The sequence below is a fragment of the Falco rusticolus genome, chromosome 11 (assembly GCF_015220075.1).
Source record: "Falco rusticolus isolate bFalRus1 chromosome 11, bFalRus1.pri, whole genome shotgun sequence".
NCBI classification, from domain to species: domain Eukaryota; kingdom Metazoa; phylum Chordata; class Aves; order Falconiformes; family Falconidae; genus Falco; species Falco rusticolus.
The window spans coordinates 26,408,544-26,424,158 of NC_051197.1; the positions used below are offsets into that span (position 1 = coordinate 26,408,544).

Genomic DNA, 15,615 nt, shown 5'->3' on the forward strand with positions numbered 1-15,615 from the left:
GGGGCAGCCCGGGTGAGGGGCAGCCCCGGGGTGGGGCAGCTGTGAGAAGGGGGGACAGGGGCAGCTGTGAGGAGAGGAGGGGGCAGGGGCAGCTGTGAGGAGAGAGGGGGTGCAGCTGTGAGGAGAGGAGGGGAGGGGGTGCAGCTGTGAGGAGAGGAGGGGAGGGGTGCAGCTGTGAGGAGAGGAGGGGGTGCAGCTGTGAGGAGAGAGGGGGTGCAGCTGTGAGGAGAGGAGGGGAGGGGGGCAGCTGTGAGGAGAGGGGGGGCAGCTGTGAGGAGAGGAGGGGAGGGGGGCAGCTGTGAGGAGAGGAGGGCGGCTGTGAGGAGAGGAGGGGAGGGGGGCGGCTGTGAGGAGAGGAGGGGGCAGCTGTGAGGGGAGGGGGGGCGCAGCTGTGAGGAGGGGGGGTGGGAGGCAGTGTGGGGACAGCCAGGAGAAGGGGGCAGGCCCAGGTGTGGCTGGGCTGAGATGTGAAGGAGATGTCTTAGGGTGGGATGTTTCTGTAGGACTAGGAGTCCTGGTGTGTCACCCCCCTCAAAAGCGGGGGGCTTGGTGGGGTGAGAAGTGCTGGTGGGCCCAGGGCTTGAGGGAGCTGTGCCCCAGGAGATGAGCCTAGTGAGTGGTGGAGGCCTCAGGAGGGTCTCTTGAGGGCCCCCAGAAATAGGTTTGGGTGCTGGGAGGGAGGGAAGATGAAGGAAACCTGCCGGATCTGTGCTCGGGAGCTGTGCGGCAACCAGCGGCGATGGATCTTCCACACAGCGGCCAAGCTGAACCTCCAGGTGCTGCTCTCCCATGTCCTGGGCAGGGAGCTGTGCCGGGATGGCAAATCCGAGTTCGCTTGCAGCAAGTGTGCCTTCATGCTGGACCGCATCTACAGGTTCGATACTGTCATTGCGCGCATCGAGGCCCTCTCCATCGAGCGCCTGCAGAAACTGCTACTGGAGAAAGATCGCCTCAAGTTCTGCATTGCAAGCATGTACCGCAGGAACAATGAAGACTCTAGCACAGATGACAGAGCTGGGGATGGGACTGTGGACCTTTCTAACCTGCCTGATGTACGGTATGCTGCCCTCCTTCAGGAGGATTTTGCTTATTCTGGATATGAATATTGGGCGGATCAAGATGAGCACAGCCTGGAGCCACACAGCTGCCATGCTTCAGAAGGAGCAAGTAACCGCCCACGGCGTTGCCGTGGCTGTGCTGCGCTGCGGGTGGCTGATGCTGACTATGAAGCAATTTGCAAAGTGCCACGAAAAGTGGCCAGAAGCATCTCCTGCGGGCTCTCCAGCCGGTGGTCAGCCAGCATGGGCAATGAGGAATCATCAGTGTGTGACGCAGCGGAGTCCACCAGCGCCAGAGTGCCTGTGGATGGGGAGAGCATGGAGGAAGGCACGCCTGCATCCTCTGTCGAGTCCCTGGACACAACTGTGGAGGCCAGCCCCCCACAGCAGAAGGATGAAGATGCAGATAAGGGAGTGAAGGGGAATGGGAAATGTGACGATTTCTCAGATGAGCGCATGACCCCAAACTCTTCGCTGAGCGGGAACAGGCTGGAGCTGGCCCTCAGTTTGATCAAGGCTTTGGACTACAAACCCCTTCAGAGCCCCCGAGGCAGCAGGCTACCTATTCCTGTGAAGTCCAGCTTGCCCCCTCCCAAGCTGAGCCGCGACTTGGCAGATGGCAGCACTTCTGCTGGCTTAGCGTGTGCTAGTTCTGTCTTCCTGAACGCAGACAGAAAATCCTTTTCCAGAGCCCCTTTGGGTCTTCCCCTGGAGATTTCTGAACTTCAGGAGCTGTGGGATGACCTCTGTGAGGATTATATGCCGCTGCGGGTGCAGGTAGAGGTCATTGTGCTGCCATTCAGTTGGGCAGTGTCCCTGTGGCTTGATGCTGAGCCCACTAGGGATTCTTCTGTGCTGAGATAATGCAGATAGCTGCTGAACCCAGGACTAAGAATAGGCAGCTCTGTCCTTTTTAGGTGTGCTGCCTCTCTCCTCTGTCATTCTCCTGTCATCTGTTTCCTCCTTGTGTTCTGGGAAATTAACCTCCTCCCCCCAGCTCCCACCCCCCACCCCTTCATCAGCTCTCCCTGTCAACGCAGCCTGCTGGATGGGTCTGAGCTCTTCGTGTCCTTTGTCATTTTTCTGCTGAGAAAACACTAGTTTCACTTCAGCTTTCTCTTTAAAGTCAGTATGCCTTTTACCCACAACCAAAGGGAGCATTTTAAGCTTCTGGGCATGTGTTTTCCAGCAAACTTGTTTTCTTTGTGCCTGGGTAATGGTTTGGTGTCAGAATGCCTGCCTCCAGAGCCCTGCCTCTGCAGATCAGGTCTCCAACCTGCCTAACATGCAGATCTGCACAGGGATCTGTGGCGCGTGCCCTGAGGAAAAGGTGTTTTCCTCGTAGGTGGATTTGTGCCAAAGGATGACTTCAGGGTTGGTATTCTAGATAATTGGTTTATTTTCTGATCCTTTGAAAAGATTCATCAATTAGTGGCAGGTGTTGCTGAGGTGATGAAAGCTCCAGCTTTCGTGGGACTTCCTGGTGCTGTTACCTGCCTTGATAGTAGTCCTCCTGTCGTTCTGGATTGCTTCTGTTTTGCTGGCCTTAATGAAATCTTCATTAGTATGCAGTCAAAAAGCTGAACGTGTAACTCCTTTACCATTTTCCTTAATGAATAGAAGGCCTCAGTCAGCTTCAATTCAGGAATATCCATGTCAGCCTAATTGCGTTCCCATTAGCAGCCTTAGTGCTGTCTAATGCTGTAGCTAGCCTGCGGGATTAGAAAAATGCTTGTTTATTACTATGGCAACTGTGGCTGTGCTGAATTACGCTTCCAGCGCTGCTTGCTGTCTGATCCACATGGGCGTTTCCCAGAGCTTTCCCCATAAAAGCCTGCTCAGAAATGTTGCCAGGGAGGAACTTAGAAAAACTAATTTTCATCAGGTGCACAAAGGTGTCATGATGGCAGCCAGCAGCTGAAGATGTGAAGCGGGACATTGATGCTGTTCCTGTAGTCTGTGTTGCTTGCTACTAATTTTCACTGTCAGCTACATGTTTGCAGTATGAAAATAAGCTTTCTCTTAACAGAACACGGGCACAATCAATGTGGCACATTCATGGCTTGGCTTTGTGTCATGCATCGCCATCCTCGTCTGGGAACTGCATCTGAGGAGTTTCTCCAGCCTCTGCCATCTGACAGTCCCAGCCAGGAATTCATCCTGGGGGACTTTTTTACTGCCATGGCAGCAGCAGTTGTGGTCTTCGGTGCAGATTCTGGCAGAGGGGGGAAAGGACTTAATCCTTTGGATGACTTTAACAGCAAAAATGAGACGTCAGATGCAGCTAGTAGACTAAATAGTTCTTGTATAAATTATTTTTCTTTCTCTTTGTACAAGCAATGCTCTTTCTAAAAGGCAGGTGCTGCTTTCCAGTGATTTTAGTAATGTGGAAGGAATATATAGGATATGTGGGACCACAGGTCCCTTACTGCTTTTGGGAAACTGCAGTTCCTTAAATTTACTGCTGTAAGCTACAATGACTGAGAGCAATCTGATGTTGGGGTGTGTGACCTTGTAGGTACTGTCGTCTTGGATGTTTTATTGAACCAACAATTATTCCCCTTCAGCACTGCAGCCCCAGGAACATGCCACCAAACCAGACTTTTGTCACACAGTCGCAGCTGCCTGTGGTGCCATGCTGGCAGTGAGGGAAGCATTGCCCCTACTGACAGCTGGGCTTTCACCCACTGTTCTGGGCAGATCACAGCTTGGCAGGCTTAGATGCTGCTGTGATTATTTTTCTTATTTTTTAAAGGAGTGTTCTGTCTAGGTTAGTGTGTGTTAGTGTGACACTGCGGGAGCTGTACTCGGGAGAGGTTCAGTAAAATGGTGACGCAGAAAAAACTGCTGGGGGAGCCGTGCCCTCGATATGGCTGCAGGGAAGCGCAAGGGAGGGAGCTTGGGCTTTGGAACTTTGGACTCTGGAACTGGCTCTGCCTTTCCCCTCCCTGCTCTTAGCTCTTTGCAGGCTTTCTACTTTTTTTTTTTTTTCTTTGGAATGTGCAAATTGTGAGGAAAGGTGATTTTTTTTCTTCCCTCGCTTTTTTTTTTATTTTATTTTTTCCCCCCCATCAACCTTATTTCAAAATAGCTACTGTGTGACAGATTCCAGCAGCTCTCCCTGTCTGATCCAAAGCCTTCTGGCTGGGCAGATTTGAAATTACTTGCTATGACTGTTCAAGTTTTCACTAATATCTTAACAAAACATCAGGGTAAGGGGATTCATTGCTTCTTTACGTGAGAGGTGATGCGCAGGCCTGGGGGAGCTCCCCTGTGCTGCCTGTCTCTCCCAGAAACAGCGTTTCTGTGACTGCTGAAGATGAGGATTCAGCCTGATAGGGCTAATCAGAGTTGGCTGTTGTTCTTCCTGTGCTGCGCTGCCTGGAGCTGGTGCTCTGGTGTGCGCTCTGAAAAGCTCTGCCATGTTCTTGCAGCTTCTGTGCTTGCCAGAGCTCTCGCTTAAGACAGAAACCAGTAGAATCAATCTCATATTGCTGATGATATTCAGAAATACTTAATGAGTCCTGTTAGGGCTGGGGTGGGTGTCTGGGCTTGGTCACTGCTCTGAGGAGTTAACAACTCACTAGGCAGGAGGTAGCAAAATAGTAAGAAGAGATGACAAGGGATTAGTGTGTGCTCAGCCTGGCAGACCATGTGTCAGAATGTAGGCCATTTGCATTCTCAATAAATGGGTATGTGTGATGGAAAAAAAAATCTAAGCAATGGCACTGAATTTGCTACGGTTTGTGCACTTGGGAAGGAGGGGAGGTGTCAGGGATGTGGCTTGGGTGTGGGGAGCAGATCAGTCATCAGCCTGCAGACAGTGGTTAGAGCCAGACAAGCTGCTGGGCTCAGATTAGGGAAGTGAGGGGAGACAGGGAGTCCAGCCAGAGTCTTGGGGCCGCAGGGCACTTCTGGCAGGTCAGGCAGAGAGCTGTCGGGTGCCAGCCTGCCACCCAGGTGAAAGGAGACACAGGCAGCATGATGTTTTGGAGACAGAAAAGCACAGTGGGGCATGCTTAAGCCCAGGCTGCAAGGTCTTTGAAGGCTGACAGCTGAATAGAAGCAGCCAGTGCAAGACTCGAGCCATTTCTCTCTTTCTTTCACTCTTTCTCCCTCCTCACCAGGATGTGCAGGTTGAACATCAACAGCCGGCTCCAGGTGACCCTGCAGCAGAGGAGCATGTGTCTGATCTGTGTGCTGCAGAGCTGCAGGGCAAAATCCAGCAATTTGAAGCTGCCAACAAGGTATTTCTTCATGATCAGCAAATTCAATGCCTAGTGAACCTGATTTAGTTAGTGCTGGAGGGTGCCTCTTAGCCTGGCCGGAGGCAGGCTTTGGCATCTCTATTCCAGCAGGGGTGTGTGCTGACACAAGATTCTCAGGGCTGGTATCTGCCAGCTTGAGTTAAAAACATTTTTTTTCTGCAACTGGGCTGTGTAAATTTTCCATATTTTTGCAAACCATTATTTTGGAAGAACTTCCCACTTGCCTGGTGAGCCTTCAGGGAGCTGGTGATGGAGAGAGGCAGCACAGGACTCTTTTCCTGTCTCTTGGATTTGCATGGGCTGAGCCTGGTGCAGGAGGGAATGGCACCTGCCTTTGAGACAGCTGCTGCCTTTTTCCAAGCAGTAAGGGAGATAAGCGCAGAGCGGGTCCTGCTTTCATTTTGATTTAAAGGCTTTGTTAGGAAAGAAATGTGCATCTGAGTTGTCTTGGGGCAGATCAAATGTAGCATGTGTTGCGAGGGGTAGATGTTCTTAGTTATGTCCTTGAACTCTAAGGTAAATTATACCCACTGGGAAAACAAGAGAGGTTAAATGAGAAAAAACATCCTGTACCTGAGCTAAGAGGTTTCAAGTGATTGATAGTAATCAAGCTCTTTTGTGCTATAAAAGTACCTGGCAACTTTTGGAGTTCTGTAAGTAATAGCAACAACAGTGGGTGAGGTTCTGGGGTCTCTTTGTGCGCATTGCTAGGCTCTTCAATCATCTTTTAGGTACTGAACTCTAACACATATGCAGGACATAACAAGTTGATTATATAATTTCCAATTGCCTTGATGGAAAGACATCGATGGGATGGGATCTTTATTTGAATCTCGGGACAGCTGTTGAAGCTGCCTGGGCCACAAAGGTTGACAGGGCCAAGAACCAGTAAATGCAGTTGGAAGTGTTTAAACAGGTTAGGGGGAGTGTCTCCTGGAGAAGAGATAACAGGGCAGGTGTGTGATTTAATGAGCAACAAGAGGAAATCATGTGGCAGCACCAACTCCTTAAGAAACTGAGGCTTGAGTAAGTTCCGAGAAAGTTGTATGTCATCCAAGGCAAAGAATGCCAACAGGCAGCATGTTTAGAAATACTAACAAGTAGTTGCTTCAATGCACGACGTGCACTGCATCATGAACATTATGGTGAAAGCAGAGAACTGTCCTAGAACTGTTGGAGGTGGTAGTCTTTTTAAGGTGAAAATGTCAAAGGCAAAAGTTTCTTAGGTTGTATACCAGCCATAGAGACCAGTGAGATGTTCCCCTTTGCTCTGCAGCTGTGCTGTTGGCATGCTGGCACTGGTTAGACTCTGTTGTGCTGAAACCGAAGTTGAGGCTAAATAAGCCACTGATCTGATCAAATGTAGAATTATCTAGACCAGCAGCTGCTGCAAGAGTGCCTGGGTGGTTGGAGGCAGTAAGAGAAGGGGCTGGAAGAACACTGTAAATTTGCAGCTGCAGTGCTCTGGAGGACCTCAGAAACAAAGGGGACAGTTTTTAGAATGTGTAGCTTTTCCATATTGATTTTTTTTCCCAGATCTCTTAGGAGGTTTTTGGGTTGAAGCAGCCGCTTTCCTCTTCAGGGAACAAAACCAAATGATAGAAACTGGGAAGGCCACTGGGCAGTCCAAGCAAGACTCCTGGAGTATGTGGGCGACAGTAGGATATGTGAACCCAAGCCTGGAACCTCTGCCCTGCACGTGGGCTGCATTGGAGGGACCAGAATCACTGGATCAGTGGTGTGGAGGGACTGAAGGCTTTGTTTTTACTCACTGGTCTCCACCTAGCTCAAACAATATTTACAGGCTCTAGAGGGAGTCATGGTGATCTTGATCTGGTGAACACCTTGGCAGTGTGGACTTGAGCAAGGAATGAGGGAGTCCTAAGGTTGTTTATGTAGAGCATTAGGCAGGATTAAAAAGCCAACATATTTCTGTCTTCAGTTGTTACAGGAAAAGCTGAGTGAATTGAGTTTTGAATTAAAATCTGCCCAAGAAACATCGCAGATGCAAGATCTTACAATCCAGAATCTGAATGAGGCCCTGAAGAGCAAAGAGAGTAAGGTAATAGTTTTGGGTGGACAGGGTGGTGGTAACCAAAAGAGGAAAGTGTGCTAGCCCTGTAGGCAGTGACTGGAAGGGAATGCTTAAGCTGTTGCTGGGCATCCTGAATCTCATTAAATTAGTTCTTGTGAAACTCTTTCATGCGATGCCGACATGTCATAATCCATGCTGGAGGCTTGGGATCGGAGTGTTTGCACTTGGTTTGGCAATGACTGACTGGGCTTCCTATCCTTTGACTTGTAGACAGAAGAGCTGTACCGTATCATTGAAGGGCAGAATGAGACGATGGCCAAGCTACGGGACAAGTTACACAGAAGCCATCTGGGACAGTTGCAGGTATGTCCCTGGAAAGCCTCAAATACATGAGGTTTTTTTCTGCAGGGATCCTGATTTTTAAATCCCTCTTGTGAAGTGAATCTTTCAGTTTCTCTGCTTGCTGCTTTTGTTAGGTGTCAGAGAACCTACTCTCATCCCAGGAGCAGCAAATGTCACTGCTGGATCTTCAGAACACACTTTTCTGCACCAAGCTGGAGATGCAGAAACTGAAAAGAGCTCAGCACCAGAAGGAGCATCAACTGGCTGAAGCCAGGAGAGCAACCCAGCTCCTAGAGACCATGGTGCATGAGGAAGAGCAGCAGAAAGAGGCAACCTGGAAACACAACCAGGTATGACAAGCACTTAGCCTGGAAGTCGCTGGTTTACATGACTTAAGAAGCACTGATGTAGTCAGTACTCTGCTGTCGTTCAACATTTCTGCCTACATCAGTCTAGGCACACTTGGCTAACCCCTTGTCACATGTGGCAGGGAGAATGCTCCAGCCTCCTTAGCTTCATGTCTGAGGATTTAGAATCAGCAGAGACACTTGATAGTGGGTACGTTGTCACTTGTCTGTCTTTGGCTGGTGCAAATGTCCCATCTCTTTGCAGTGTTACAAAATTAATGCCCACCGCTGCACAGGTTAGCTGTGATTGACTGTAAAGCTCTGCCTGTGGCCAGAGCAAGGGGTTTAGATGGATGGATGCCCCGAGAAATGAATTCAAACTTGATCACCGTGGAAGTGTGTGTTTTGAGATGTGAAAGCTGTAATATTACAGAGCATTTTGAGTTGTTCCTGCAGTTCTTGTTGCTCTTGGCTTCTTCAGATTGACCTGCTCCTTACAGGTCTGTCGAGGACTGACTGCCAAGATATATGCTTTTTTTCCCTTGCAGGAGCTGCGTGCTGTGGTGCAGCAGCTAGAGACAGAGCTGCAGGACAAGGCTCAGCAGCTCCAGACAGTGGAGTGGGAGAAATGCCGTGAGCTGCAGGCCCAGGAGCAGTGTTTTCAGCATTTGAATCAGCAGCTGGCTCGCAAGGAACAGCTTCTGCAGGTGAGATGCAGAAAGATTCAAGTTGAGCATAACTAGCCAGGGCCCCTACTCCTCCTTTGGTATTTGGCAATGCAAAAGTCAGTCTGTGGCTTTCATGCATGCCCTTTAAAGAAGGGAAGGAAAGAGATGCTTCTGGGCTCCCAAGATGAGGAAGAACGCACAGGTATCAGAGTGCATCAGCCCACAGCAATGTCTGGTGGGGCCTGGCATGTGCTAGTCAACCAGCCCCAGCTGCTGAGACTCCACCACCCTTTAATGTGTGGGGTAGAGCAAGTGCAGGGTGGATGTAGTTAGCCCTGGTTCTCCTGTGCTGCTGTCTGGGGGGTTTCTGGACTGACAGTTGTACTAGTGGCATGTGTGTGACCTCTAGGAATCGAGGGAGCTTCTGCAGTGCCAGCAAAGCTTCGACAAGAGCCCTGCAGCCATGAATGCCATGCTGGAGAAACTGCAGCAGCGAGTCAGCGACAGGGACGCTGCTCTGGAGGTGAGCACAGTCTGTGGTGATGCCTCAGTTTTCCCTGATGCTCAGCCACTGGGCTACCGTCAGTGGTGCAGCCCTAGGCTGATGCCAGGGGTGACCAGGTCTTCCCCATGCTCTTCATGGCTCAGCCTTCCAGAGGAGCTCTCTGAAAGGGAGAAACGAGGTGCGTGGTGGGCTGCAGAGCCCTACTAACCCATTCTGAGCAGTGGCCCCTTCTCACCCTAGCGAGCAGTAGATGAGAAGTTCTGTGCCCTGGAGAAGAAGGAGCAAGAGCTGCAACAGCTCCGTCTCTCAATAAGGGAGCGTGGAAGTGACCTGGAGAGACTGCGCAATGTCCTGTCCAGCAACGAGGCCACCATTCACGTGAGTGCTTGTACCTGGGCATGCGGAGTCCAGCCTGGCTGTGGTGTGGTGTGAGACAAACCTTCCTGTCAATGCTCTGGTTGTCACTGGCAAGAGCAGCTGCAGGGCGCTGGCCTCCCTCTGGCCCTGTGTGTGGGGTGAGTTCCTGGGTCACTTGTGTTTCTGGGCTGGGTGTAGAGGTGAGTGTGGTATCTGGAGAGGGCAGGGGTGAATCTACGGGGCTCCACTAGCAGGAGAGACTGGTGCTTCTGGTTCTGCTTAATTCAGGATAAAGTCTCTGTCTCTGATTGAGCTGCTTCTGTTGTGGTCCCCAGAGCCTGGAGAGCCTCCTGAAAGCCAAAACGCTGGAACTAGAACAGGTCTCTGCAACCTGCCAAAACCTCCGCTGGCTCAAAGAGGAGATCGAGGCCAAATCCTGCAGCAGGCAGAAGGAACAGGAGGGGATCATCCAGCAGCTGCAGACCTGCCTGCATGACAGGAACAAGGAAGTGGAGGTAAGGCCTTAGCTTGACTTCGTGAGCCTTTAGCCAGCGTGTCTGCAGAGAGAGTGGTCCCAAACCAGAGCCTCCTGGCTGCCTGCCTCTGAGGATGGTCCTTGTGCCTGTGCCTTGGAAGCTGTCTGCTTTTGGCACTTGTAAATACCTGTGCTTACCGAGATGCTGCTCTCTCAGCTACACCCAGGCCAAAGAACTGTTCATCCTTGAAGAATTTGCAGTTTGGTGGTAGCGACGTGTCTCCATCTCTCCTTTCCTCCCCCTTGTCCAGGAGCTTACAGCAACTCTGCTGTGCAAGCTGGGCCCAGGACAGAGTGAGGTAGCAGAGAAGCTGTGCTTGCGTCTCCAGCACAAGGAGAAAATGCTGCAAGATCTCCTCAGTGACAGGAACCGTCAGACTATGGAACATGATGCTGAAATCCGGGAGCTGCTGCAGGCTGTGAGCACCAAGGAGCAGCAGAGCAGAGTGAGCTGCGTGCAGTGCCGCAGTGGGGAGGCTGGGGTGGATGGCACTGCCTTGCATTAAGCAAATAGAAGCTGCTCTCTAGCTGCTGTTGGTGTAGCATGGCGAACTGCCGAGTGCTGAAGAAGCATGTGAGATGCCATGAGCCATTTCTAAGTTGTTCTCAACCCATCACGTGGGAGCAGTTACAAAGCAGCAGCTCTTGTAGTGGTGTTCAGGTATCGGGTCCCTGTTGTTAAGTGGACTGGGTGGGGGTTTTGTGTGTGATGGGGAAGGAGGTGCAGATGCTCCTGGGCTTGGGGCAGCAGAGGGGTTGTGGGAGAGTTGCTACTTCATGTGGGTGTTGCCAGACCAGAAGGGAAGACTGAGCTGTTTCTTGTGCAGCGCAGAAGTCTGAGGAAGCTCTGCTTATTGCTTCTTAACTTACACGTTAGTCACACTAGTGCATGATCCTGGGCATGTAAATGTCACTTAGAGCCACAGTTCCTACTCTTGCACACTGGGTGCAGTTTCAGTGTTACTCAAGATACCTTGCATTGAGTTTTCTTTGTTAGAGAGGGGGCTAAAAGGCAAGGCAGTGCCTCCTCCTCATTGCCTGTCCTCTGCCTTTCTCCTCTCCTGAATGGAGTGAGAGAGTCCAAGGAGCTTGCTCCTGTGTAGGTAGAGGGGTTGCACCTTGCTGCAGCTCTCTCACAAGTAGAGGTGGGAGTGGAGCTGCTGAGTGGCCAGGAGCAGTAGCTCCCAGGCTGGTTTGCAGAGCACTTCTAGTCTCAAGTGGCAGATAAATATTGAGATGATTTCCCTTAGTCTCTCAGGAAGGTGAGGATGCCCCTGGTCACAGCCCTGCCTTCCCTTATTTTTACTGCTCAATCAGGCGGCTGCACAGAAGATGGCACATGCTTTGGCTGAAAGGAGCTGCGAGTTACAACTATTGCGCCAGCATATGTTGGGGAAGGAGCCTGTCGGGATGCAGTCAGTTGGTGCCAGGCTGTTGAAGCAGGACAAACAGCCTGTACAAGTAAGAATCATGCCCTGTGTTTCTCTGCCTGTGGCCTCGGGGTTCCAGAGAGAACTGATTGCCACAGAAGGAAATGGGAGAGAGTGGAACACCACAGAGAATGATAGAAATGAAAGTTGGATTAGGGGAGAGACTTCCTATAGGAGGAAGAGAAGAAACTGAGGAGCAGAAATGCTGCCTGGGTGTTCTGATCTTGATTCCACCAGCCTTTGTCACTCAGTGTCTCCTTTCATTTTGATCAGGCAATATTTGAGTCCTTAGGGCACGTGAGAGTATGAAAGAAATCCCCCCTCTGACCTTCCAGTGTTGACCCGGTCCTTCCTTGGGCTGGGCTGCCTTGCTGTATTGTAATCCCTCCCTGACATTGACACATTCTGGAGGGGACAAGAGAGCTAATTTTAGGTCCCACAAATTCTTGGCAGAGCCTGCTGGCTGTTTGCTGTCTCTTCTACAATTGGAGTTGGTATTTTTAAAGCAGCTTTGCTAAAAACCCCTTTGAGGCTGAACACAACTCCAAGGCTGCATATGCCACAATCTTACTTGAGCAGCTGTTAATGGTTTATTGGTGAGCTGACATATTGGATGTTTTTAAGCAGCTGTAAACAGGTTGCTTGTTTCTATTCCCAGGATCAAAGGGAGCTCTAGAGACTTCCAGGGATTTGTATATGGGCCAAGGTCTGTGTTTTCCTTCCTGCATGGTCCCTGTGGGCCACATCATTGGATAAAGATGTAGGTCTTTGTGAAGTGAAGGATGGGCTTGCTGCAGTTGAGTGAACCCTGTTTAATCCTTACTATGAAGACACTTGCTGCCAGCAACCTCCGAGTGCCCAGCCCAATAAAAGAAGACCAGTGTCCACACTTAAACCTTCTGGGTTGGATGCAATTCACTTGTCCCTGCTGACTGGATACACACCAGTTTTGATTGGTTTCTCACATGTTATAGGTGTCAAAAAAGCAGCCATCAATTCCAGAACTCTGGGGAAGCTGCAGTTGCTAGGTTCCTCAAAGGTGCAAACCTGGAAGCTTTTGTATTTTTAGGGAGTACTGCAAAGAGCTTGTGGAGCTACAGTCATTGCTGGACCCCCACAGGGAGAGAGCATCTGCAGGACAGAGGGAGGTGAGTGTGGTGACAGCTTATTTCAAGGTCCCCAAACACAACCAGAGCTCTTTGCTGTGGGGGAGACATGGTTACATGAAACTGTGGGAGACTAAAGAGCTTTGAGCAAGAGTGAGTATTTTGAAATGAAGCTGTACCTCCCCTTTGGGTGATGGTTCCAGAGATGTCTGGGGATGGGAGTATGGGAAAGAGAAAGGCTGGTGTCACGTTTGAGGTGAGGTACTTCTACTCCAGAGCTGATGCTGTTCAGTGAAGGGGTTTTGATTTTATGCTTCAAGCTGGGCTGAGACAAGTACAACTGGCTTGGGTTTTGCCTTGGAGCCAGGACACCTGAACTTTGCCAGGGGTGGGACAGCAGGCCTGGGATGTTGCTGTTGCTTTGGACTGCTATTTAAGGATCAACCAGGGAAGAAGAGTGTTTACTAAGAGGCAGTGTGATGGTGAGAGAGCACAAGCATCATGGACCTATCTTGCCAGAGGGATTCTGCCTGGATCTAGAGTCATAACTGACACACAGTATCCATGCAGTAACCAGACTGTCTTTGCAGTTATGATGTCAGCAGCAGAACTGGAGAAGGATCTTGTTAATGCCAGGGAGGAGCTGGAGCTGATGGCAAAGAAGGAAAGGGAAAGCAGGGTGAGCTTGTGATGAAGCCTGTGCTGATCTCAGCTGATCGTTGCTTACAGGAGACCATTGGGCTGCCCCTCACTGGAGGTTTTGGACACCCCTATTGTGAGGAGGGGTCTCTCCAGTGAGAGGTGTGGCGTAGCAGCTGGCAGTGGGGTGTTGTTTTTCTGAAGTCTCTCACAGACTTCTTTTCCTTCCCTAGCGGGAGCTCACTGCTCTCCAGTCTGTCATAGCCACACAGGAAGAAGAGCTGCAGGTGCAGGCCTCAGATATAGAGGCCTTGACCAGGACCGTCCAGATCAAAGAGGACCTCATCAAGGTGAGAGAATGTGCTATGCTTGGTCAGTTCCACCTGGGAGAGCTTCAGAGGTGTCTTTTCTGTGCACACACACACCCCCCCCCCCCCCCCCCCATCCTCAGAGTAATGTGGGTGGCTGTCCGTGAGTGATATTGCTGCTGGTTTGCCTACAGCCCTCTGCATTACTTTGGCCAGAAGGCAAAGGCCCCAAAGCCCCAGAGTGTTGTTATTTGGCTTTTTGCTCCTTGTGTACCAAACACCAGTTCTCTTGAGAGTCCTTTAAACAGAGTGCATTGTGTCTTTTCTCAGTTCTTGCTCCAGGCTGTTGTCTGTGCCTAATACACTCTGGGTGCTTTGACATTTCTTTCTTAGGAGACCTGGGTCTTTGCAAACACTGGAAACTTTTGGCAGTTGCATTCCAAGGAGGTTTATGAAGGTCCAGCTGTCCTTGTTACTGATCTCTTCTTCACTGAGCTCTCCTGCTGTTGGTTTTCAGGATCTGCAGATGCAGCTTGTGGATCCTGAAGAAATTCCAGTCGTGGAAAGGCTGACACAAGAAGTACTGGTGCTTCGGGAGAAAGTGGCCATAGCAGAGTCACGAGGACAGGAGGCTACTGGAAACAGAAGGCAGCAGGTAGTGTGCCATGCGGCGGCAGCCTTTGGTGTGTTTATGTTTCTGCTGGTGCTCAGTGATGAGGCTTTGTTTTTGGCATTTGGATGTGCTTGTTCTTGGAAGCTGGCTGCTTATGATAGAGGGAATACAGAGCAGAGGATTACTTTCCTTTAGGACTTGTCTCAAGGGCAGAGTCTTTTGGGAGTCCAGGGATGACACTGATCAACCTCACCTGGGCACAAGCAAGAGAGGAAGGAAGTCCTGATTTCTGTGGGGCAGCCAGATGCCTCCTTTGATTTCTGTCTCTTAAGTGTTGCATCTTGTCTTTTCTCTCCAACCAGTTGTTACTGACGCTGGAAGGACTGGTGGCTGAAAGGAATCGGTTAAATGAGGCTCTTCAGGCAGAGAGGCAGCTCTGCAGCAGCCTGGTAAAGTTTCACATGCACCCAGACAGGTAAGCAAGGCTGCCTTGGCTCTGTGCTGCCCTGCTTGGCTGCTGGGACAAGCATGGGTGGTCCGGTGGGGCAGTTCCTGAAGCAGTGATTATTTTGCAAGTCAGAGGGCCCTCAGTGGGAAAGAGGGAGTCTAGGCAAAGAGTCAGACAAATGTGGCTTTGGGAATCCAAGTTTTGGGCTGCCTTCTTCCCTTGAAGAGTCTGCAGTGGCCAGCTTTAAACGCTATGTAAACTTCCCCCAACTGCCACCTCTTGTTCAGGTCTTGGCATTGTCATCTCTGTTCCCTGGCTTATCCCTTCCCGGCTCAGTTTCCCACCCACACTTGGGCACCTTTCAGAGGCTGCTGTCAAATTCCCAACCTACTGTTGAGTTGATAAGGATCTATGTAAGTACTCCTGGCAGTTGTCCCCAGCACAGCATGGCCTGCATTCTCTGTCCTCTGCACTAATCCCCTGCCCTTCATGGGGCTGCAGCCTCTGGGATATTTGAGCTACCTGATAGCAAGAGAGCACGTAAGTGGAGTGCTTGGGTAAGTACTGAAGAACAGCTGTACCTAGGAGTCCCCTACTCCTGGTGGGCTGGAGCCTTTTTTGGAGGATGGCTGTGCTCTGGGGAGGTTTAGGGGTGAGGCAAGAGGTGGCCAAGCTGCCTGGGGAGCATGCAGGGCCTGTGCCTGGAGTACGTAGCAGCCTCAGATGGAGGGGCCGGTTTGGTGTGTGCTTGCTGCAGCCTGTCTAACCCTCTTCCCTTTCATGCGGCGTTTCCGCTTAGCGCTGCGAGAGACCACACTCTGCAGGTGGAGCTGGAGGGGGTCCGCAAGCTCCGGGGACAGCTGGAAGAAGCTCTTGGAAGAAGCTTGGAGTTTTTGAACAGGCTGGAGACACAGGACGCCATAGGAGGTGGGGAACAGGAGCGTGTGAGAGTCCTA

General features: G+C 50.9%; 1 protein-coding gene across 7 annotated transcripts in view; it reads left to right on the forward strand.

The window, feature by feature from the left end:
* Positions 1–15,615, forward strand: part of LOC119155584 (myomegalin-like) — a 35,963-nt gene that overhangs the window by 8,760 nt on the left and 11,588 nt on the right. For 5 of the 7 annotated variants that reach the window (XM_037404398.1, XM_037404400.1, XM_037404401.1 and 2 more), the window contains exons 1-17: positions 406–1,835; positions 5,186–5,305; positions 7,269–7,388; positions 7,632–7,724; positions 7,838–8,053; positions 8,599–8,757; positions 9,128–9,241; positions 9,464–9,601; positions 9,916–10,095; positions 10,367–10,561; positions 11,433–11,576; positions 12,615–12,693; positions 13,242–13,330; positions 13,524–13,640; positions 14,116–14,253; positions 14,574–14,686; positions 15,459–15,586. In XM_037404398.1, coding sequence (XP_037260295.1) covers positions 687–1,835; positions 5,186–5,305; positions 7,269–7,388; positions 7,632–7,724; positions 7,838–8,053; positions 8,599–8,757; positions 9,128–9,241; positions 9,464–9,601; positions 9,916–10,095; positions 10,367–10,561; positions 11,433–11,576; positions 12,615–12,693; positions 13,242–13,330; positions 13,524–13,640; positions 14,116–14,253; positions 14,574–14,686; positions 15,459–15,586 — 3,292 coding nt within the window. In that variant the 5' untranslated portion in view covers positions 406–686. Of the gene's footprint in view, positions 1–405; positions 1,836–5,185; positions 5,306–7,268; positions 7,389–7,631; positions 7,725–7,837; positions 8,054–8,598; positions 8,758–9,127; positions 9,242–9,463; positions 9,602–9,915; positions 10,096–10,366; positions 10,562–11,432; positions 11,577–12,614; positions 12,694–13,241; positions 13,331–13,523; positions 13,641–14,115; positions 14,254–14,573; positions 14,687–15,458; positions 15,587–15,615 lie in introns of those variants that run through there. The other 2 variants (XM_037404404.1, XM_037404402.1) reach the window with 2 other exon arrangements.